Source organism: Anopheles bellator, chromosome 2 (assembly GCF_943735745.2).
Source record: "Anopheles bellator chromosome 2, idAnoBellAS_SP24_06.2, whole genome shotgun sequence".
In the NCBI taxonomy this organism is placed as follows: Eukaryota; Metazoa; Arthropoda; class Insecta; order Diptera; family Culicidae; genus Anopheles; species Anopheles bellator.
The window spans coordinates 41,964,341-41,987,775 of NC_071286.1; the positions used below are offsets into that span (position 1 = coordinate 41,964,341).

At 50.0% G+C, this 23,435-nt stretch overlaps 3 protein-coding genes across 3 annotated transcripts; 2 read left to right on the forward strand and 1 right to left on the reverse strand.

The window, feature by feature from the left end:
- The first annotated feature begins 4,082 nt into the window (after nt 1–4,082).
- LOC131209339 (ATP synthase-coupling factor 6, mitochondrial) lies at nt 4,083–4,882 on the forward strand. Its single transcript, XM_058202390.1, has 3 exons — nt 4,083–4,133; nt 4,301–4,452; nt 4,527–4,882. The coding sequence occupies exons 2-3, from the start codon at nt 4,301–4,303 to the stop codon at nt 4,690–4,692; spliced, it is 318 nt and encodes a 105-aa protein (XP_058058373.1). The 5' UTR covers nt 4,083–4,133; the 3' UTR covers nt 4,693–4,882.
- Nucleotides 4,883–4,895: 13 nt separating this feature from the next.
- On the reverse strand, nt 4,896–11,660 carry LOC131207550 (DNA polymerase epsilon catalytic subunit 1). The gene is made up of 3 exons (XM_058200168.1): nt 11,614–11,660; nt 11,430–11,553; nt 4,896–11,369 (listed from the first exon to the last, which is right to left on the reverse strand). Exons 1-3 carry the CDS (start codon nt 11,658–11,660, stop codon nt 4,896–4,898), a joined length of 6,645 nt encoding a protein of 2,214 aa, XP_058056151.1.
- A 206-nt stretch (nt 11,661–11,866) lies between these two features.
- On the forward strand, nt 11,867–13,698 carry LOC131210158 (DNA polymerase epsilon subunit 2). Its single transcript, XM_058203363.1, has 3 exons — nt 11,867–11,970; nt 12,032–13,262; nt 13,364–13,698. Exons 1-3 carry the CDS (start codon nt 11,900–11,902, stop codon nt 13,628–13,630), a joined length of 1,569 nt encoding a protein of 522 aa, XP_058059346.1. The 5' UTR covers nt 11,867–11,899; the 3' UTR covers nt 13,631–13,698.
- The last annotated feature ends 9,737 nt before the right edge of the window (nt 13,699–23,435 follow it).

Below are 23,435 nucleotides of genomic sequence, written 5' to 3' on the forward strand. Positions count from 1 at the left end.
ATGAAAGGCCCCTTTGCGAAACAATCGTCGTAGATCGCAAACGGACCACAGATTAGCTGGAGACAAAGAGGAGTCAAAGTAGGCGCGCCGTGGCTGGCTGTTTTTTGGCCCCCCCAGTCGGCCACCCAAGAAAAGCACGCGCTCCTAGAAGAAACTCCCCGCGCCCTAGCTGGCTGACCCGCACACGAAGGCAAAGTTCCCTTCGTCGCAAACGACACAACACAGACAGACGCAGCAACGGATTTTATGAATGAACGGATCGGCGTCGGCCGCGAATCGCTCCGTCATTATCATCATCATCATCATCATCCGTCGTCGCTCATCATCGTCGTCGTCAAGGAGCTCGCTGGTGTGTGTGGTCGTTGATTTGTTGATCACCCCGACCGACGGACGGGGTGGTTTTTGTCCTGTGTCCCGTCCCGTCCCGTCCCGTGGCGGGGTGTTTTTTGTTCTGCTCCATTCAACAAAAAAACTGGGAGCTGCATTTTAATTCCCTAGCCAACGCTGCTTCTTCTTCACTGGCTTCGGCCGCGGGTGGGGGAGTAGGGCCAGCATATTAATTCTCGCGCGATCGACTCTCTTTCGGCCGTTTGAAAGGAGCCGCGAACGGGGAGCGCAAGAGAAGCGCGTCAAAAGCGCGATCAGAAGATACAGCCAGTGGGGCTCGTCGTCGTCGTCGTCGTTGGCACGGCACACAACAAATCGCGATGAATGAATCAGATTGTCAGCACACACATACAGACACACACGCACTCGCGCACCATTCACCATTCCGCTCAACAACAACTCCGCCTGCTGCCTGTGGCCGTTGCGCAGCTATCCTGCGGCGAATGGGGGCGATTCTTGGGCGACGCAACTGTTTACGATTATGCAAAGCACACACCGGCCCGGGAGGTATCTGATCAGCGCAGCGCCTGAACATGGGCTTCACTCCGATCCAGCTCCGACGTCGCTACTGAGACCGTGTGTCGCGCCGGGTCCGAGTGTCACGCGCTGCGCGCTATCGCGAACCAGGAGCCCCACACATGGACACAGTGGGCCCCCGCGCCTTAGCGACTGGTCTTATCACTTGCCGCCGTGCCATATGGCTACAGCAACCCTCGGTGAAGAATGATAAGAAACGATCTATGTGTGTGCTGTCCGGAACCCCCCCCCCCGGAACGCCTTCGCCAATTTGTGGCCCCGAGAGCCGAGTTGGCAGTTTCGACACGAAAATATCACACCAAAAAAGTGGAGCGGAGAAGCGGAGGCTTATCGTTTAGCGCGATAAACAGAGTCACCGGCCGCGCGCCAGGACGCGGGACGTACCGCTAATGAGCGAATGACGCGAATGAGATGTGTTGCGTTCGGCGGATTTCACTGCGTGTTCAGCACACGCGCGCGCGCACAGTTCTCTCGCGAGACTGGGAGAGTCACACGCAAGCCGCGCCAGAGCCTGTGCGCAACGCGATCGCCCTACGATCGTGTGTGCGACGAACACGCACACGCGGGACACGATCGCGTGCTTGGCACAAACACACCCGCCGCGTGTCGGTGTGGTGTGCGTGGCCGGTTCATCGGAACGCCAAGCACTGCCGACGCCGCCGCCGCCGCCGCCGCGTGATGTTAAGGATCAGAACCGAAACGGAACGAAACAGCCAGAGCGAGAGGGAGAGCGCGTGAATGGGAGAATGAAGGAGAACGGTTCGGAAATTATGAATGAAAACCCACACATCGGCTGGCGTGTTGAAACGCGACATTCGCTGCGGCTCCGCTGCCGCTGCCGTGCGTAACCGCCCCCCCCCTGGCTCAAGGCAGTGTGGGACGCGCCTCCCCGTATCCCTTCTCCCGCGCGTGGATGGCTGGAAGCTGGTGGTGCGGTGACATTCGCGCGAATTGCAGTCACAACGATGATGGCCGACAGACACCGCGCACCATTTGCAGCCGAATAATTAATGTAAACAATGATAGGGGCAGGTAACTCCCGCGGGGGCTGGGGGTGCCTCGTGGTGCCCGTTCTCGCGTCGTACCCCGAGCCGATATGCTAATACAATGTTGTTTTTCTGCTGCAAACGGAATAAATCCTGCCGGGGACGACGGGGACTCTCTATGAATAGACCAAAACTCTTTATCTAAAATGCGCATCTGGTTTGGTAGGCTAATTAGTGTGTCAACCTCAACATGCACTTGGTGGCACAGGCTCCCCACACCTAGTTTGGCCTGCCTTTCTTTATGTATCGTTATGTAGATCGCCCGCGATCGATGAGCTAACTCAACGGCGGGGTGATGTTATGAAAACTGGGACTGGGGCCAACTTTAAAATCAATCTTATGCTACCGGGGCGGCGACATCGGTTACATCGGTGGGTGCGCACAAGACATTTCGGGATGTACGTTTCGTCCACCGTCCAGAATCGATCTCTGCGCTTTCCCCGAAAAGCGCTGCGGTCGCTGCAAAGCGTTGGCGAAAAAGGAGGTTAAATGCCCCGTCAAATGTTGAGTGAAAACGGAAAATTACAGTAGCAACGATACCAATTACTTCTCCAACTCCGCTATTAAACGGCGCACACACGCACACACATGGCTCCGGGCCGCTTCGGGATCCTTCGTCGGAACAAGAAGAGAAAAGCGATCGCGAGAACCGCGATCGCAGAGCCCGATCAGATGCGAGCGCGCCTCAGGGCTTGCGTGTGCGCGAGTGTGCGTGGCCGCGGGGTGCTTGCTCCAGGGGCCCACACCCACACGTGCGCCAACGTCTGCCCGATTCTGTCCTGATTCCCATAATCTGCCCGCGCGCCGTCCACTTGCGCTCTTCCGTATGCGCGCCGATGTTTGTTGTCATCTGCTCTGTGCGTTGCCTCTCCGTCTTTTCGGTGTCTAGTTTCTTGTCCTCACACGGTCTCTTACGTATCTTTGCTCTACCATCATCATCATCCTCGATCTGCTTCGAACCTTAGGACTGTATTTATTTTCATCTTTACCTCTCCTTTCTTTTGCTTCGCTCCGGCAGGGTGGCGGTATATTTCGGTACGCTGGATTTCAGATGCTCACTTGTGCTCCTGTGTGGTTGGGTTGATTTGTTTTTTTATGCCGGGGAAATGGTGTACTTGTACACTCGACATTCGTTGCCATGCTCTTGATGAGGGTTCTGGGGCAGAAATACACCAGCGAGCAGTACAACCGAGCGAACAAGTGCAATTAGAAGTGGTGGTGAAGCTAATCGTTCTTTCTGGGCCGCGAAGGCATGGGCTCTTTGTGGGTAAAGCTCCTGAGAAGAACAAGTACAATAACGTTCAGTAACGCACTTTCAGTAGAGGAAGAAATTCATCAATTGGCAACCTTTGGTCTTTCAAAGATATCACTGTTATTTTTATTGGTTTAACTGTTTGTCGCATGAGGTGCTTGAAGGATCATAAGGATCATGAGGTGTAACATTAACTATTCATTTGATGAAGTAGAAAGAACAAGAAAAATATTTAAGAACGTTAATGAAAGATAACAAAAACCGAGATACAACATAACAGCTAGATGGGACGTAAATGTGTTCTACGGCCTAGGTATTTTGAACAACTATGTTTAAACATGTGTTTTCAAAACGAAATAAAATACTTTCGTCTGATTGAACGAAAATCAGGTTCTTCATCATTGGTTTCATGTTCTCATAATTATCGTATTTATTTATTTATTTTTTCAAATGTTCCTCTCAATACAGGACAGCCTTGCGGTGTCGTCCCCAGCACTATAGTCTCCGTGATAAGGCCGGATGGTTAGGAATGCAATAGTCAATCGCCTTTTATTCAGCCCCGTAATGTAGTATAACAATAACATAATTGTTATACTTATACACGAAATTGATGTGCCTATGAACTTATTATCTACAGATGGAGGGAAAATCGAGCTTAGCATAACTCTCGCAACGAACGTACAACCGTAACATTTTGAATTGCAGTGCTGTTTGCTAGTGTTCACACACAGAGGCGCTGCTGTCGCTGCTATCGCTTTCGAAATGCGCATGTTCGAAACGTGACAGCTGCTGTCAGACGCTGGGGCCAGAAAATCAACAGACTTTGCTTTGGGAAAACTTTGAGTGGAAAACTGCTTTCAGTTCTATAAGAGCCGAAGTAGTCCGATTTCGTTCCGTGAAATAAAATAAGGGTGAGTTTGAATTAATCGATTGTGAAAAATTAATTTGTCCTTCCGGTTAGCAACAAAAGCCGTCGTGCCGTCGATTCGTGTGCGACCTTTAGGGCCAGGCCGGGATTCCACGTTACATAACCCGAGTTTGGAGGTTAATATCTTTTTCCTTTCCAAACCGACCGCAGATGCTGACCAACCAGATGCTCTCCGCTGCCCGTATCGTGGGACTCCAGGCCCGCCGCAACTACGGTGTGTCAGCCGTCCTGCTGTCGAAAGCTACCGATCCTATCCAGCAGCTGTTCGTGAACAAATTGCGCGAGTATGGACAGAAGAGCGCGTAAGTTGCACCGGAGAGCCCTAATATTTCGGCAAGGAACGATATCAGCTTTTTGCTTTTGTTGCTTCGTTTAGTGGTGGCAAGCTGGTTGACGCTACTCCGGAAATCGAGCGAGAACTGAAGCAGGAAATGGAGAAGCTGGCCAAGCAGTACGGCGGTGCTTCGGGCGTGGACATGACCGCCTTCCCAACGTTTAAGTTCGAGGAACCGAAGATCGATCCGATCAATTCGAGCGCATAAGCCCAACCCAGCCGTGTGTAAAAGCGCTTTCGCCGAACATCTGCGATCACTTACGATAGGAGTTATTACTGAACCGTGCGGATGGTACTGAAAAATCACCGCTTGTAAAAAATATTTTCCCATGTTTTAGTGTTTATTTAGAGGTGAAAAGAAAATGGGGATAAAGGCAGAGCTTCATCCAACTACGGCACCCTGCGGCCTTCTTAGCAGCTCTCACTTTGCAGTGCATGTTGCACGGTTTCCTCCAGCACTAGCATCCGGTAGTTTTGGGCGAGCGTATGAAATGTTTGCAACAAACGGCGCAGTTCAGCGGCCGAGATGAGGTTCTCGAAGACTCCGGTGCAGGGACAGTGCGTGGCCAGATTTTCGCGCTTAATTTGTTTGCACTTGGTACAGCGCAGGTCTTGCAGCGTATAGGACATTAGCTTGCGCTGGACCACATCCAGCAGCCGCATCTCGATCTCGACATTATCGTAGTCGACATTACACTGCGCGCAGAGCCACACCGGCTGTTGACCGTCCTTCAGTGCCCGATGGCTGTCCTTGCACAGGTCCAGATCGCGACAGTGGTTGCACGCCTGGCAGATGACCTCTGGCAGGATGTACGATTTGACCGCCTCCTTCCAGTGCGCTTTGTCACTGAACTCACCGACCCCTATCAGGAGCAACATGTTGCGACGCATGGCCGTCAGTTCCTCCTCGGTGTCCTTGGTGACGTGCAGGGTACGGGTGACTGCTTTCACAAACTCAAGCGCCGGCCCATCGGCTCCGCGGGCATAACCGTCGTGCATTTTTTGTACCATGCCGTATGCCATGCAGGCTAATTTCTTGAGCGCGCTAGCGGGCGTCACACCTTCGGCGATGGCTTGCATGAAGGCTACGATAAAGTTTTCGAAATTCTCGCGACATTTTCGCTCCTCGGGCAGTTGCTCCGAAAGGCTCCAGTTCATCTCGAGCGCCAGTTCCTCTTCCTCCTCGCTCTGCTGCTCCGACAGCTCCGTCCCTTCCTTCGGCACATTACCTCGCACTCCGCCGTAGTTGGTGGGGTCGATCCACAGCACGAATTCCCAGGCCTGCTGGAAGGAAAGCGACACGCTGTGGAAAAGTTCACGGTGGCGAATGTTCTGCACCACATAATCGGTGTAACCAATCGCGTCGACCGCGGTCCGTTTGCCGGTATCGATAACGATGCGATTGAAGTCGGCGTAGATGATGTCCGCTTTCATGCGCCGGAATTCGGCCACGATCTGCAGGAACATCTTGCGCATCAGCGTGTTGAGGGCGCGGCGCAGTGCCGGATCGTACAGAAGGGCACGGCTGGATCGTACCCAGCGGTAGAAGTGGATGATTTGAAAGTCGGCGAACACGTTATGATTGATGGACACCTCGCGCAGCCACGCATTCACCAGTAATCGCATTACGCGAAAGGCTTGACCGCAGAGGGCCGTTTCGTCGTAGTTCGAAAGCGATGGAGCCCCGTTGGTGGAGATCAACTCCTCCAGCGACGCTTGTGGCACCGTGTCGAATGTGATAGCGGAAGACGTGCCCTCAAGTTCCTGCACCTTGGCCGCTTGCAGCAATGCCGAAACGGCCAAACTTTCCACCGTCAGCTCGACGCAAACCGTGCGATACAGACCGGGCCGATTCTGTACAATCGAAATGCTGTCCTCAAACTCGGCCAGCAGACGGCCGTCGTCCGCTTCACGTCCTCCCAAGTCGGGCCGAGGACCCGACGAACACCAGAGCACAAAGTTGTGCCGGAAGAGAAGCCGCGCGTAAAACAGATCCGCCCCGAACAGCACCGTGTCCGGGGGCATGTTACCGAGTGGCAGTTGGAAATAGCGACACTGGTCCAGCATCATCTCGAGCACGCGATTGAGGTTCAGAAAATGGCGTATCATCGAACGGGCTCCGTGTCGCTGCCAATCGAGACCGGAAAGCAGGGCCGCATCATCGGCAATGTGTATGGGCACTTCGGGGAACTCGAGACACACCGGGAGTGATTGGTTGAGCTTGTGCAGTCCGAGTGCCGTCTGCAGGCAGAGTAACGTGGGGCCACGTTTTTCGTCCCGATACGCAACCAGCGCACGCGTGATGCGCTGATAAACTTGCTTTGCGTCGACTTCCATAAACACCTCAAAGGTCATATCCACGGGGGGAAGTGTATCCTCGCTGGTGCCCCCCGTCAGAAGAGCGATCCGTTCGGAGGCGTACAGATTCTTCACCGTCGGCAGCTGATTCGTGCGCACGGTGTCCAGCACAATCACGAGGGCTTTGCGGTTGCCTGGTGAAAAAAGTCCCCACATTTCCCGCTTGCCCGTCGGGGACACGTGCTGGTAGAGGAAGATCTTGCGCAGGCTTAAGCTCGAACCGGAACCACTGATGGATCCCTTCAGATAGGTGCCCATGTTGGAAAGGGTGCGCATCTCGAGTTGCTGGATGGTGAACGAATCAAGATCTTTCGTAGCGAGTGTGGACAGTTTTCGAGCTTCCGAGCGCTGCACTCCACAGAGACAACCGAGCTCGGCCAGTGCACGGAATTCCAGTGTCATCTGCGTCTCGTAGATACCCTCGATATCGGGCGCTGCCAAATCGGCCAGCAGTCCCAGCCGATTGTCGCGGAACACCTGCTCCGGCACGACGTACTGGTAAAGATGGTAGACCGGCCGAGCACGGGGCAGTACACGGTGTACCTTCTTCCACATCGATTTCTCTCCTTCTGCCCCCGCTTCCGGCGGGGCGGGCGTCCGTTGGTTCACGTAGAAAATGCGCGGTACCGTGAGCCGAACTTTGTGCAGCTCCTCACCGACCACAGCCCACACGATGAAGTGGCCCAGATCGTCCACGGCGAGTACCTGTACGATCTGCCACGTTTGCTCGATCAGCGATTGTTGCGTTTTACGCAAAAAGCCACCGAGTGTGGTCGCACGCGCAGAAGTGGAAGCTAACGCATCGGACGGTATGGTAGCTTGGTCCGTTCGCATGCGCTTGTTACGTCCGCTGCGATAGAGACGATTCCGTCGGTCCAACTGCCAGCGCCATTTGCGCTTGTGAAATCTTATCCACTCGATCAGCTGCTCACTTGTGGTGCCTGGCGACGGAGGATCGCCTAGTGCTTCACGCCAACTCTTCGGTTCCGATTCGGCTGGTTGCTCGACGGAACGCTCCCGCTGTCGTTTGTTCGTAACCGACGGGGTCTGGCCGGTTCCAGACGATTGTTTCTGTACCAAGTCCTCCACATCGGTCAGTGGGGCTGAGTCGCACGGTTTCTCTACTCTCATCGTGAACATCTCGTTGATGCGTCGCTGCTTGAGTGTGTCGTTCTTTTCGAGCATCTTTCGATGCAGCCAATCCGGATGCTGGACGCGTGGCACCGGATTATTAAGACCTTGTAGGGCCGCCGGAATGGTGATGATCTTTTGGATCGTACCACCCAGCCGCTCGATGTAGTACCCCCAGTCCAGGACCTCGCGAATGTCCGCGTCACCCATCGTGCTGTCCTTTAGCCAGCGGCGCAAATAGTGCCGCCGGACGCTTGGTTCCGACTGGAAGATGGCTAGTGGAATGGCTCGCTCGGTAACGGGGGCGCCCTCGGGTTTACGTGAAATCACAAATTTACACGCTAGCCCCGCATCCTTCACCATCTGGTCACCGAGAAACTCGGCCAACCGTTTCGCGGTCGAGATTGAGGTGGACTTTTGCTGTCCGTAGTCTTCCAGTTTGCGCGACATCGAGCGATTCTCGGAGATCAGCTCGAACAGTTCAACGTCGGGCATGTTGTGACCCTTGCTGTACAGCACGTCGAGCCAGTAGTCGGCAATCTTGGCCACGGCCGCGTAGCACTGCTCGAGCGTCGAACCCTGCAGGAACGCTTCGAACACGGACGATTGGAAGATTTTGATCAGCTGCAGCTCACCGCGGCGTTTCACTTCGAATCCCTTCAACTCGGCGAGCGATCCGTCAAAGTTGAATACGGCATAACGTTTCTTCAACCGTTTACCTTCCTCCTTTGCCGCCGGCAGAACCATCGCCAGGTATGGGCCGTCCACCTCGAAGAAGATGGAGTTTTCCTTGCGAATCGAGTACTGTGCCTCCGTTCCGGTGGCTTCCCGCTCAAGCTCGTGATACTGATCGTTGGTGAAGTGGTCTTTCACCATCGTATTAAGCACGGCGTTCGGGTATGACACGTTGATCGTTTGTTTCTTGGCGTGCCGTGTACGGATGGTGAACTCCTGCGGGAACGACGCTGGCAGGATGCACCAAATACCGTCGGTGTCGAGCTCGAGCGGACGACCGACACGCTCGATGATTTCGCGTGCCTTCGTAATGATGTTCGATCCGGTCAGACAGACGATTCCGGCCATTGGCATGCTATGCCAGCGGGCGCCTTTGCGCATGACGTAACCGTAGAACGAATTCAGGATACACTTGTGGGCCAGCTGCAACGAGTCGTACAGCACCTCTCGGCCCTTGGCTGCCTTAATTTCACCCGCATCGCCACTCTTGACCGCGGCTGTAACGGCCGCTTTGGCCACCTTCGTCATGCCCTTGTACTCGTAGCGTCGATCGCGAAACGCTCGTACCGTATCGACGTAGAAACTGTTCTCCCGCTGGCAGATGGTGGACGTGCGCGTCTCGAGTCGGGTCACCTTGGTCTTCTTGTATGCCTTGCGGCAGTAGTCGGCAAGGCGCTTCTTTTCGTACGCGGCTTGATCTTCGCGTGACAGCTCGTGGAAGGCGCGCTGCTGTCCACCCGGGAACAGGGGAGGAAACTTTTCCGTCTCGAGCTGCTGTTGGATGCGCTGAAATTCGTTGCGACTAGCGGGCAACATCTCTCCACGCCATAGCCACTCCATGTTGCGTTTGCAGCGTGCCTCCGGTCGGTTGTACTCACACGCGGCACAATCTGCATCGCTCACCATCGACGATGGTTGCAGTCGGTTGGTGAGGATGATATTCGGGTACATCGCTCCCACGTCCAGATGGTAGATGACGGGCTGCTCCAGGCGTGTCGGAATGTCGTGCAGTTGCTGCAGCGTCGATTGGATTTCTTCCTTCACCTCCTGGAAATTGATGACATCGGCCAACGGAACTCCCTCCTCGGTGACGATTGCTTGTTCCAATACCCTGTCGATGTTCTGCTGCAGTTGGCGAATCATCTCCTGATCGAGCCGGAAGCGCGTGCTAATGTCCGCCCGGAAGACACCAGACTCGAGCGCCTCGACGTGTCCTCCGACGTAGGTTTCCGAGTCCAGAACGTGCCCATCGTTGCTGAGCTTGTTCAACTCACCGATCTGCTTATTCGGGAAGACGATATTCACGTTGAACGCCTCTTTCATCAAGAGAGACTCGCACAGTGTGCCCGAACCTTTGCGAAGAATCTCATCCGGCTCCAGCGGAATGATGGTGGCCAGGGCAAAGATGAACGGGTGCACATACTTCATGTAGAGATAGTACGTGGCCACAGCATCCGACACGGAATAGTTTGCCAGCACTTGCGGTTGTTCAACTGCCATCCGACACATTTCCTCCGGATCCAGCTCGACCGGATCGTAGCGCAGTTTGCTCTTGGCGACCGCTTTCAATCCGTGCGATCCGACCGGCAGATACGAGTCACGCTTCACCCAACACAAACAATCGAGGTGCATTGCCGGCCGGCAGAGGTAGTTACCGTCGCGGGCGTTTGCTTTCGCGAATCCAATCTCGCGGCGCATATCCAACTCGTACACGGCCGCCCTCGCCTCCACGAATGGCCAGTCGAAAAAGTCTCCGTTGTAGGTGACAAAGATGTGCGGCTTGACGTCGAGGATGTGGTCGAAAAACTTTTGCAAAAGACCCAGCTCGTTCGGTTCGTTAAACACGATAAAGTTACCTTCGAACTCTGGCTTCGGAGTGTACTCGAAGTCGTCCACATCGCCGCTTATGATCTCCCGGTTGGTGATCAGGTAGCCCTGTCCGTCGATCATGTATGAGATCATCATGATCTGATCGGTTTGCGCATCCGGGAACTTGAGTGGCAGCTTCGTCGTTTCGATATCAAACGCCAGGACAACCGGCTCGGGACGATCGAGAATATCGGGCCGCGGAGTGATCACTGGCAGCTCGTCGTTTTCCATCCCACTGCGGCACCGAATCGTGTACCAACTGCCACAGAAGATGTTCAAATCGATCGAAACACGCACATGGTACGGTACGTCGTGTTCGCGCATGTCCATGATGTAATCATAGAAATCCACATTCTGATTCGGTGCTCTTCCCTCGCTCTCCTCATCGTCCTCCCAGCGGATGGCGGTCGATAGCGACGTACTTAACATTTGCATGTAAAAAGTGTTGGCCTTTTCGCGCTCGCGATTTTTCTTGACCGCAATGTTTAGATCACGCTTCACCCGGTTCATCTGTGTCGTGTTGGGGAAGGAAAGCTTTAACAAATTTTGTTTCAGGCCGCTCAGATGGTTGGGAAGATCGAGATCCTCTTTTTGCAGGTGCTCGACTTTGAGTAGTTGGCCGGAGTACTTTTTACTTAAAAATTTCGCCAACTCAAACGAGTGGCCTTCGCGAGTGATTAGCAACAGGTACGGTGCATAAATCACGGTTATCTTGTAGCGGGTCCCATCCATTTTCAGAAAGTACATATCCAGCGCTGCCACAAGCCGTCGATCATCGTTCAGTATTTCCGTCTGCAAATCGAAAGTACTTGTTAACGTGATTTGTTGGATGGCAGGTAATTGTGTACTTACAGAATGCATATTGATGAGATATCCGGTGCGTTCCTGTGTATCCTTGACGCGTTCAAACCCATACTTGAGATCGATTTGATCATTTTCTCGCGACTGCCGATAGCCGATCTCGTTTGTGTCGTCGCTGTAACGAACGTTTCACTAATTCCCTACTTAACTTCATCATGTGAAGCAATTGTCTTACCCGACGGGCTTTTCGGCAGCAAATTTTCCTGTGTTAGTCGAAAACATTTTGCAGTAAACCACTTTTAAAAACGAAACACAGATTTTTCACACGACTAACTGTTCAGCTGGTTGACAACTCGGGACTTTTTCGCGCGAAAACACACATCGCGACAGTCAGAATCATAACAAACCGACAGGTAGGGTTGAGTCGAACCCTACGGCAGACGTTTCGGATATGGCGCGCTTTTCAACAGTCAAACGGCAGCAAATAAACAAACTGTGTGCGCGTATCGGACCTGAGCGAAATGAACGAAATAACGCGATTAAAATCCCAAATTACGTCCCGTTTCTCGATTGGTGGTTTCCAGATACGAAGGTGAGTATTACTTAGTTCCGAAAGTGATGCTCAACTCAAGCACGGCTTCTCTTTTTTGCAGCGAGGCCAGCATTTATCTGGCCCAGCAAATTCAATCGCTCTCCGAATCGGAACGTAAACAGTGGATCACAAATGTGGCCAATCACGTGCAAAGCCAAAATTTGCCCCAACCGATCGTCGAACGGACGCACATCGAGCTGGCCATCAAAGAGGCAAACCATACCGGGCTGGACGATTCAGAATCGGTGTTTAGAGTGATCGGTGCGTTCGAGGTGCCTTCGTTCGTTTACAGCGAAGAGAAGAAAAAATTTCTACCAGACACGGACAAGCGCCACATGCTGGCCGCTCCGATTGCCAAGTCCAACTACCTCCGTGAACGATATTTGCTGCTGTGGCAAAAAACTTGGCGCCATGAAATGTTTTCCCAACGTACGACACCCGGCACCACGGATGTGGCGGCCAAAAAGGGCAAGCTGACACTGCGCAAAGTGGAAAATCTACTCTCAACGTCCAAAATGAACGATGTCGTGCTTCTGGGTTTACTGACACAGCTTACCGAGGGTCGTTTTTACCTCGAAGACCCGACCGGATCGGTTCCGATCGATCTCAGCTCTACCGTTTATTCGGCTGGACTGTTCTGCGAGGGTTGCTTCGTGCTGGCGTACGGCAAGTTTCGCGACGGAACGCTGAACATTGAAGAAATGGGATTTCCGCCGCCCGAGCTGGCCTCGAGTAGTCGGGCATTTTTTGGTTCGCTCAACAGCTGGGGTGGTCCATCGAAGGCGCTGCTAAAGTATTCACGCAACTTGGCCGAAGTGGAGAAAACCAACGTCGATCATAGTTTGGTGTTTGTGTCCGACTGCTGGCTGGACAATGCGGAGGTCCTGGAGAAGCTAAAGCAATTGCTGAAGGGCTACGATGATTTCCCGCCCGTCGCCATCGTACTGATGGGTCCGTTTGCAAAGTGTAAGGAAAACGTTTATGCGCTCAAAGGCCGATTTCAAGCGCTGGGTGAAGTGTTGGCCAGTTGTGAGAAGCTAAAAGCACAAACCGATCTAGTGTTGGTGCCATCGTGCGATGATCCTGCGGCAGCAAATATTCTGCCACGTCCACCGCTTCCGAACGCGCTGGCGGGTGAATTAAGCAAACGATACCCGCGCACGATTCTGACCACCAATCCTTGCCGGCTGCAGTACTGCACGCAACAGATCGTTGTGTGCCGTGCGGACCTAGTGACAAAGTTGTGCCGAAACACAATCAACTTTCCTAAACAGGGCCATCTGGAAGAGCATGTAAGTAGAGAAATAATCAGGCCGCCGATCCGCGTGACCAGTTTTAGTGTCTAATGGTTGTACGTACAAATAGCAATTTGACATTCGTTTTGTTCTTTCAGTTCGCGCGAACACTGATCAATCAGGGAACGTTGGCTCCGTTGCACCCGATAGCGTTTCCCACTCACTGGAGCTACGATGCATCTCTTTCACTTTACCCAGTGCCGGACCTGATCGTGATTGGTGATCCATGCCAGGGTTTTCAAACAACTGAACAGGAATGTACCGTGATGAACGTTGGGTCTTTTCCAAAGTCGAAGTTCACCTTCAAAGTGTATTATCCATCCAATCGAACCGTCGAGGATTCACAAATACCGGATGACGAATGAGTATGAGAGGTGGTTTGTTTCAAGTTTGTTTGCTCATACTGCTGACGGTTAACAATGCGAGAAAAGAGAAAAGAACCATTCTATGATCTGACTAAAGACATGTCAAATAAACAAGAGTTCGAGGTTTGTGATATGTTAAAAATAACAGATAGTTTTTATCATTCATTTATATATCATTTTCATGAAACCGAACTTGAGCAATGGAAATGGTAACGTAATGGTCTTGTGATTCATGCTCACATGAGTTGCTACTCGTATCCACTTGTGCAAACATTGATTACAGACATTGTTACATTCAAATTTTTAGAAACGGCTTGGTGTGAGCGTGACAAGCTTTTCGCACGCAGTCTGTAACAAGGTTTTCGATTTGTTGTGTGATGCAGAGCTTTGAACAGATGGCCCCGAATGGCTTTGTTTCCGTGAAAACGGAAAGGTGCAATTCACGATCGATATCGTGGTATTTCAGTTGTTCATCTTCCCTCGAGCCCTGAGAACTGGAGTCAATATAAAGTTTTCGCCCCAAGGTTCTTTCCGTCTTTCGTTACGATAGCCGGTCTAGTCTTGAGGGGATAGTTACTTTGCATTTTCAAAGAGACACAGTTTCGGAGCAAACTCGATATAAAATGAAGTTCACATTCGTTTTCCTGATGACGATGGTTCTGCTATCTGCGGTTCTATTTGTTGGACAGACTGGTGCCGATCTGATGTGTGAAGGTATCATTTCAACCGCCAGCGCTGTACTCTGTCCTCTAAAGTGCGCCGACAGACATTATCGTACCGGGCAGTGCATAAATGGCAAATGTGTTTGCACATCTTGAGTATCATCTTGTGGAATATTCCCGTAGAATAAGGTCTTAAGAAAGGTCAATAAACAGCAATAAACCGCAACAACAAATATCATACAGCTGGATTTATTTCTTTTTTAAAAAGAGAATCGTTATGCATCTTCATGCATATTATAATAAAAGAAAAATCGTTTGATAAACACGACTAAGAGATATTAAAAGATGGTGAAACAAAAAGCTTATCATTTTCAATTATCATAACTCGGCACTATTAAATGATCATGATTTTTTCATTCTATTGATAAATTGATAATAGAGAATTGAAGCGAAACAATGTTTTCGCATTAAACTTATAGGCGAATGCTTAAGAGAACGTGGCAAATGATGACTTAGAAATTCTAGTCGCTTTCCGCAATACTTTTTCTTATCACCAAGTTGTCAATCTTTATTAGATCTTCAATCGATCTGGTCGATAGTTTGAGAAATCGATCAGCAATTCGATCAATTGTAATGTTTTAAGGGACTCTTATTTTAATCTACCCCATACTGGTCTTTCATTATCTGTTCTGAGATGCTTTTTACCTTTATCTGGACCACTGCTGATCTCTAAGGGCGTCTAAAACCATGGACCACAACCACAACCATGGACTAAAACCAATGACGGAATGCTGATGGTATCATCACCGACCAGTCTGAGAATTTCCATTGGGTATTTTGACGAAGTTTTTTTTGTTTCTGCAAAATATGATGGATGGCGAATGTTTACTCACCAGCTCGTTGCACTTGGATCAACAGAATGTTCCTGAACGAGGCCACGCCGATGTTACAAATATTGGCAAGAAACGTGGAGAAACCAACGCATACCCCATCTAGAGATTACGCTATAAATTAAGGAACTTGCCAAAGGATAGTACTATTTGCAAGGTAGCTACAACTAGCAACGGTTCCTCTGTCAAGATGAAACTCTCGTACTTCTTCCTGTTCTTTGTGATCGCGCTGTGCTCGTTGATCGGTGGAATCCATGCCGACGTGTGTGATTCGGATAACAAGCAGACTGCCAAGGCCTGCGAAATGAGGTGCCATGCTAAGCACTTTGAAGTCGGAACATGCAACAAGGGGACATGCGAGTGCACCATCCCGATGCTGGACGAATAAACTAAGTGTACTCATCCACAAAAATAAAATGCTAAAAGGCACTGTCTGTTCTGTGAATCTGTAATAAACTCGCACGCTTGGAACTAATTACGGTGTCATTAATTTTATTTTTAAAACATTTTCAAGAATGGCTTAAACCAGAAACGTTTGTCGCTTTGGAACCATCATTGGGACCATTTCAAACGATAAAGATTTGAGTTTAACCATAGGTACGTGAAAGTTGGAACATTATTCGCAAAATGCAATGAAAGAGAGGTGAAAAGTATCCAACGCCGCTGGACTTGGTGGTCTACTTCAAACTGACGAGGTTGATATTAAACTTAAATTTTAATAGTTTAGCTGGAAGTAAATTACAATCGTAATTGGGACTATTATTAAGTTTGATGCCATTAGCTCTTCACCAGTGGCATCTCCGGGAACCGCGGGGAAATCTCTAAGCGCAGCAATTTAATTTGACCACTCTGGGCGTTTGCAGCTCCAGCAACCCAGAGGTGTCATAGTACGAGTTGGCGGGTATTTTGTTATGGGCCCAATGAAATGCTTTGCCGAAGGACCGTCGATTTTAATTAAAATCAAACTTGCCCCGTAACGGTCGTTCGCTGCAGGCCTTCGGAGGGGTGTCGGCTATCGGCTTGCACTTGAAATGCAATTAATAATGATGGAGAGGGTATTATTTGGATGGCAAAATTTGTCCTATAAATCATACTTCTCACGGGACCCCCGGCATCGTATCGGATGCCCAGCTGGGGTCACTAATTTCGGTGCCGCATTCATTTTCGAACCGCTGTGGCGCTTCGATTCGAGCGGTCTATTTTCGGTATGGTCAAGCGGGTCATCGGCAGCATTGTGCAAGTTCACCCGATCGTCCGGAGCGAGCCCTTTCGTCTTGTGGATGGCTCATCTCGGGAGGAGTAGTAGCTGTTAATTAAGCGAATGTCTTTTAAATTGTTCAAAACCATATTACACACGACGTGGCTGGGGGTCCTTATCACAAGCTGTGTCTATGAATTCTGGAGAGCCAAAAGCTGTGTTTGTCCACCCGACAAGACGTCGCACTTGTGTGTCGGCAGTGTCGGTACCAGTCCCAGCCAGTGAGTCCGAGTTGAAAATTGACTGCATAAATCCGTTTATGTGCTACCCAGCTTGACGTCCAGCTTGAACAGAGTTCGGACGATGGCGAAAAGAACGATCGAGGAGCTCTCGGGAGCAAAACAACCATTCGGGGTCGGTGTCGAAGGTCGCTTCGGGGGGATGATGCAGTTCGTCGTCACCCAGAACCGTTGGGATCAACAACAAGAAAGCTGGCCGTTGTGCGAATGGTGGGTGCTGGCTCGGAACTCGAGCTACATCGTAATCCCCTCAATGGACATAAAAGCTTACGGCAGACACATCCCCGCATATGCATATTCCGGAGTTGTTGAGGTTCAGAAGAACAACAGTCCCGATGACAATGGGCCGGGATGCAACAGATGCACCGGCGGCATTCGGTGCATACTGCACGCAGCGGAGGGTATAGTTAATTAAAGCTGTCCTAGCACATGTAACCAGCATCATCTCGGTTTTATTATGTGAGAAGCCCTTATGTTGCGGCGTTCGCCGGGTAGAGACTGAGACGACTGAACGCACGTTGTAAGCACAGTTCATTTGCACGTTTCCCGACCGGAGACGAGCGTGGTGGCTTAGCAATGCCTGTGGCTCTCGCTGGGTATCAGATACCGACAAGTGTGTTTGTAATTTATGAAAGCACGAGTGCCGATTCTGGGCCCTAAGAAAGGCTATGTTACGAACCGGTGGATTTGACTAAGTAATTTATCACTCTTCTAATGCAGGCTTTCTTAATTAATGTTCAGCAACCTATCTTATGTATCTAGCCTTATATATAAATCTTTACGATTTGACTGCATCGCATTGTTAGACATTTGTTTAACATGTGGTAAAACTCTGTTACAAACTTAAATTCAACGATTTACAATCCGCTATCGTATCCTATAGCAAAAGCAAAACCAAACTTTTCAATTTGAGCCTATTTATTTTGCGCCACAAACCACGGATACGCCAAACCGTAAACCCGCGCGTAAGTGTATCATGCTCGAGAGCGTGGCGGCAAAACCGGGTTTATGCACGTAATGAACTGAGAAATTGAATATACTTGCCAGCTAAAATAGAAGCCCTGAACCCTGAACGAGGCTTTCAAAGCTTCGCTGTGCTGGAGTTCGCTTCGAGAGATTCGCTTGAAAGTGCTCAAGATTTCCCAGCCAAAGCCCCGTTCATCATCCAGCTACTCTGGTTGCTTGGCGGCCTTGGCTGTTTGTGGTTGGTGAATGTTTTGTTAGTGTTTCCGGGCGCGAATGCTCCACCAACACCAAGAATTGTCGCTCTTTCTTCCGTCGTTCTTTTCCTCTCTTTTGTTGCAAACACTTGTAAATGTTTCTTCGCGTGCACAGTAAACAAATCATGCTTGAATCATATCTTTTCCCGACTCCGTTACTTCCTAGCGCCGAGGGCCGGATTTTATTGCTCTCTTCGCTCTTCGGTGGTACGCTGCGGGGGATGCGGTCGGTTGAGCGAATGTGATTTGACGATTTGATAAGATTTTCGATTTTCACCCCATTCGCCCGCGCACCGGAGAAATCCGTTCGGTAAACTTTAACCTAAATCACGGCCGGTCGCGTTTCGCGCCCGCCGGAAAATCTCCTTGGAGTACGAAAGAAAAAAAAAGTGAGGCAAAACCACTCGATAGGAAAGAAATGGGTTTTCGAGGAAAGCGAAAGATAAGGAAACCCGGGGGCGGGGTAAAGCAAGTCTAGGGCAAGTCTTCCGACAGTTTTCGTGACGGAAGGCGTTAAAAATTTCGACAGATAACATAACAGCCGATGGAAGATTTTTCCAACCCTTATCCCAAGTGGTGGCGCGTTTCCCGCTAAGTTATTACTGCTTCCGATGGCATTTCCCGGCCTCCCGGATCCCGGTGCTGGCGGTGGGGAAAAGGGTTTTCGCCATCCGGGGGGGGTTTCGTTCGTGCGTTTCGCGATGCTCGCAACGGGCCCCAAATATCCGAAGATTGATGCCGGCGGTGCCAACGCAACGGTTTGTGGGTGGACGGGCGGCCGGGAAAAGAGTTTACTTATCTCTCGAGCATATTGCTTTTCGTATCAGTCCCGTACGCCGGTACGCGGTCGGGTTGTTGAGCGTGCGTCGAATCAGTTTGCGGTTGGTAGAAACAAATGGAGATAAATTGAGTGGTTGAAAGGTTCCGATGCCACCGAAGGATGCTAAGGATGCGTCCGAACATACGAAGTGGGCCATGGGATCTTGGGGCAGCATAAGAACGCCGTTTGGGGAGCGATGTGGCGAAAGAGTGCAAACAACCGTTTTGTTTAATCGCATTCACACTCGAAGTTCCTACATCAAACATCCGTGTCGCTTGAGGCGGGACGATTTGCAGGTTAACTAAATCATTTGGGCTTTCGGCCTGCGAATGCATAAGAGAATTTTTATCTATTTTTTTGAACAGCTTAAACAAAAACACTGCGAACTGAACTCTGTTCATTAGATTCATACGATCCGTTTGGATATGTTGGACAAGGAGCAGGAGTTTACCCTAGCCATTAAGACATTAATTGTTAAGCACACAGAAACACTTACTTAGCCCGTGTACGAAAGATGCCTCACGATGGCGTCGTCTTTGAAATGAAATACTTTAGATCGCTATGTCGCCGTGGAACAGCTTACCGTGAAAGCTTCAAGCACGACGTCGGTTTCGTGTGCCAAAAAAATCTCATTAGCACGGCACGTGAAAAATTCATTGCCATCCCTGGCAGCCCGTTCTCGAAAACAGCACTCCTGGTGTTTTGTAATTTACGTATTTTTTGCGCCCTTCACTCAAACATTCAGGTGGCACATTTTAATTTGAAAGCGCGCCAGAAACGTGGAAAGTACTTCACAGTGTGCTTGGACCAATTGCGGAGTGTAAATATGAATGCACCTTTCTGTTTGAAAACAGACGCGAGACATGCACGGCGTGAAGTTCACTTTGCAAAAACCTAATGCTAGTCATTTTCAATGGCAGTGCATCTGGTATTATATCGGAAACCGACAAGATGCCATCAACATTGCTAACACATGAACTGATAAGCCTCGGGCGTGACATTATACGTGACGTTAGACTTACTGCATGATATTATCTACTCAAAAGTTGTGAGTTATTGCGCTAATAGTGACACTACTTTTGCTGTATAAAAAACAATGGATGAAAAACAATTCTTGGTGGTCAAAATGAAGGTATTTTATTGTACTTGAAGAGAAAAATTGTATAAATTTATTTAGTTGGTCGTCGGATGAAATCACGAACTTTCTGTGGATTGCGCGCCATCATTGTCTACACAATCTTCTGGTTCACCTCCGCGGCTATTTTTTCCAATTTCTCGCCATATCTGCAGCATCTTGCATCAACTTTTCAGTCTTCTTCAACTTCCTATTGATTGTTACCCAATAATTTTCGATTGGGCGGAGTTTAGGGTAATTTGGTGGATTGATATCCTTTGCGATGAAATCCACCTCACGGTACTACTTAACTACCTCCCTGCTGCAGTGGCAGTTTCCTCAATCAGGCAAAAACTTAACCGGACCTTTGTGTGTCTTAATAAATGATAGTATTCGCTTTTCGAGGCATTCTTCCTCGAACAGCGTTGAGATGAAAACCTTGCTTTCCGTCCACAGGTGCAAATTCCTTGCCAGATCATTAGTTCCCGTGCAAATTTATTGGCGAATACAAATTTGAACTTGTTGAGGACATCCCCCAAGCCGCAGCAACATAAAACGTTGGTCCAGGAAGCTGTCCAAGATCCATTTTCACGTAAGTTTAATCGTCCATAAGCAAGAATCCCTTGCACCTCGCTAGAACCTTCTCGTACAGGTTTCTTGTCTTGATTGATCCCAAAACCTTCCAGTTCAGCTGCCGGTCGTATTTTTTACTACGACAAGTACCACGAATCGTTCGATCTTTCATATTGGGTTCCCGAAAACGGCGAAGCACAGCATATGTAGTTGATTTAGCGTATTTTTGTGTTTTTGAGATTTGTAAAGCAGACCACGTGCGGTTATCGACGTGAGTGTACAGAATTATTTTTCTTCTTTGTAGTTCCATTAAGCATAACTTTCTATAAACTCCGCGTACCAAGATGAAACTGTTAACACTGAAAGTCGAATGTTTACTAAAGGTATGACTATCAACACATTTGAAATTGAAATTCGAAAACAGACCTTAGGAAGGAAACAATGTGTCAGCACAACCTCTGTTCTGAGAAAGAAGCGTGTTTGTATAAACACTGCAAACGGAACCCCATTGGGACCTCCTGAGAGCTGCGTCTTCTGAAGGAAGCGTGCATCGTAGAAGGGGATAAAAACATTGCGCTCAGCAAAAACGGGATCACGCCAGCCGCGCGACGATCGGGAGGGATTATGATGAGCCTAGCAGAAAGGGTCACACATGGCCACCACATAATTATTACGATCATTATTACGTTGGCCGCAGATCGAAGTGGTTGCGATATGCGAGAAGAGCAATCTATTAGTCGCAACCAGTGCACCAAACAAAGAAAAGTGATTAATTGTCAAATGAGCACAAATTGTAAAGCGACTAAACAAGCGAAAATAAAGCAAGTGAAAAATAACATGTGCTTCTTCTTCTTCTTTGGCACTACAACCGCTGTGCGGTCTTGACCTGCACCAGAGACAATATTAATGTCAATTATCCCTGGGGCTATCCGTAACAGTTCGTTTTTACGGGCGGGGTTGTTGGTCCCGCGCCAACCCCCCTCTGTCAGCGCCGGTATTGGGAATCGAAACCATGGCCGGATGAGCGACAATCCGATCCCGGGATTCGAACCCAGGCCAGCTGCGCTGACAGCGAAGAGCGTTGCCGACTACTCTATCAGCGGGGGCAACATGTGCTTCAACAGAAAAAAAACACGTTTTCTTTCATAAACCCGGGATTTTTCAGCCCATGTGCTACGTTATGGAACAAATGCCAACATGCCCATGTCCAACCTACCATCCCTAACTGCTGAACCCTATCACTGCTGCTATTAGGAAAAACTTTGCCGCTTGAAAAGAGCAAAAAATCGGCCATCGCAGTGCGAGGATTCGGAATTCACGTATTTCGCACAAAAAAATCAATCAACCAAGTTAGCGTCCGGAAGGAATTAATAAACTTATTCCCCCGTTTTTTTGGAGCAACGTTGGGTGGCCAACCCGGGCCAAGTTTGTCATTAGGCGACTTTTACATCCTCTCAACGCAGCACCGCAGCGCTTCAAGTTCCTAAACAAGAATCTTATCCAACTTTCGCTGGCACTGCAGTCAGCACCGACGACGACGACGACGGCGGCTGTGCGGCTCCGATTTTGGTCCCAGTTCCTGGTCTTGCGCCCTCGAACCGAATCCATCTCTAATTAGAGTATCTCCGGGGAGTGGTAAAAATGTTCGTCGCTCATAATTTAAGCTATTTCGGAGTTTCCGCCGGGAAAGTTTATCGGTGGGGCGACGGAGGATCGAGGTGCGCATTTTCAGTGAGCCCTCAGCTATGCCAAGCACTTACCGCACGCCGCCGTAGAGCAAGAGAAACAAAATCCATCCGCCTCTGAGGAAATAGTTTTATTTCACTTTGGTCGGGCGCACCCGGAAGGTAGAGTAGGGCACAAAGTTTTCGCCGGAAGAGCCACGAGCCGGTTCGGAAATACCTTGGGTAGCAAAGGGCACTCGCCAGAAATGGCAGTGTCTTTGAATTATTGTGACGCCGAAGGGGTAAACTAACACCCATCTTGGATTATGCTAAGCGCGATGCTTGACTATCTTTATCTGCAACTTATGCGTCATCTTCGACCGAGTGTTGTTGGCCGGAGGAAGTTTGCACCGGCGCCAGAGTGTTCGTAGCTGATTTAATTACTCCGATAGTCACACACAAAAGTTTTGACCCAAATTCTTCCAAACATGTCCCATACGTCCCGCAGTTATGGCCAGAAAAGAACCGTCACACTCCGTACGATCACTGAGCGCTTGAAGCACTGGGGGGCCGCCCGGTTGGCGCTGTAAACTTCACTTTAAGCCCGACTTTCGATGGCTGGCCCTCGGTGAAGTGGTCTGGGTCTCGTATGGTGAAAGTTGTACGATGAAATCAGGACGGAGCCAAGATAATTTGCTCTCCGGATTCCAGATTCCGGACGATCGTCGGCCTGGTCCAACCGACACGGAACGGAGCAACTTGTTAAGGAATCATTATCACCCTAATGGCGAGCGCAAAGGTGCGTAAATTGGTCCAATCGGGTCGACTTTCCGGAATTTATGGGGCATACTTTCCGCAAAACATTCTAGTGGGGCTTAAAGAATTAGCTGATGGTTAGTACGCTGCAGTGGAACAACTCACCACTTGAAAGAGCTCGGGAAACTCGGTTCGGCATCTGAACTTGTCCGAATATCATTCAAATCACCCGTCACAACAGAATGTTTTATTTATCTATAACGTTTTAACGGTCACATGGCGCCTCTTTTCTCTTTGTTCCGCTCAGCTGAACCCTCCTTACATACAAATTGCTTATCAATGGACACTAATTCACACGGCAACCCAACCCGATAACTCATCGTGGCGCACTCACGCCACGAGCTCGTGAATCTAACTGTTGCACGCACCCGGTGAACTCGGCCGAATCCTTGAAATGGTTCAAACTTCCCCGCGTCACTCGTTCATTCGTTCGGCAGGACATGCGCAGGACTGCTGGCTGGGACCAAATGGAAGAACTCAGCGATATCGGATCTGTTAACTGGCGCGGTGGTCGCGACACCGTCCGCCTCAGTCTCAGTAGTGTTCACG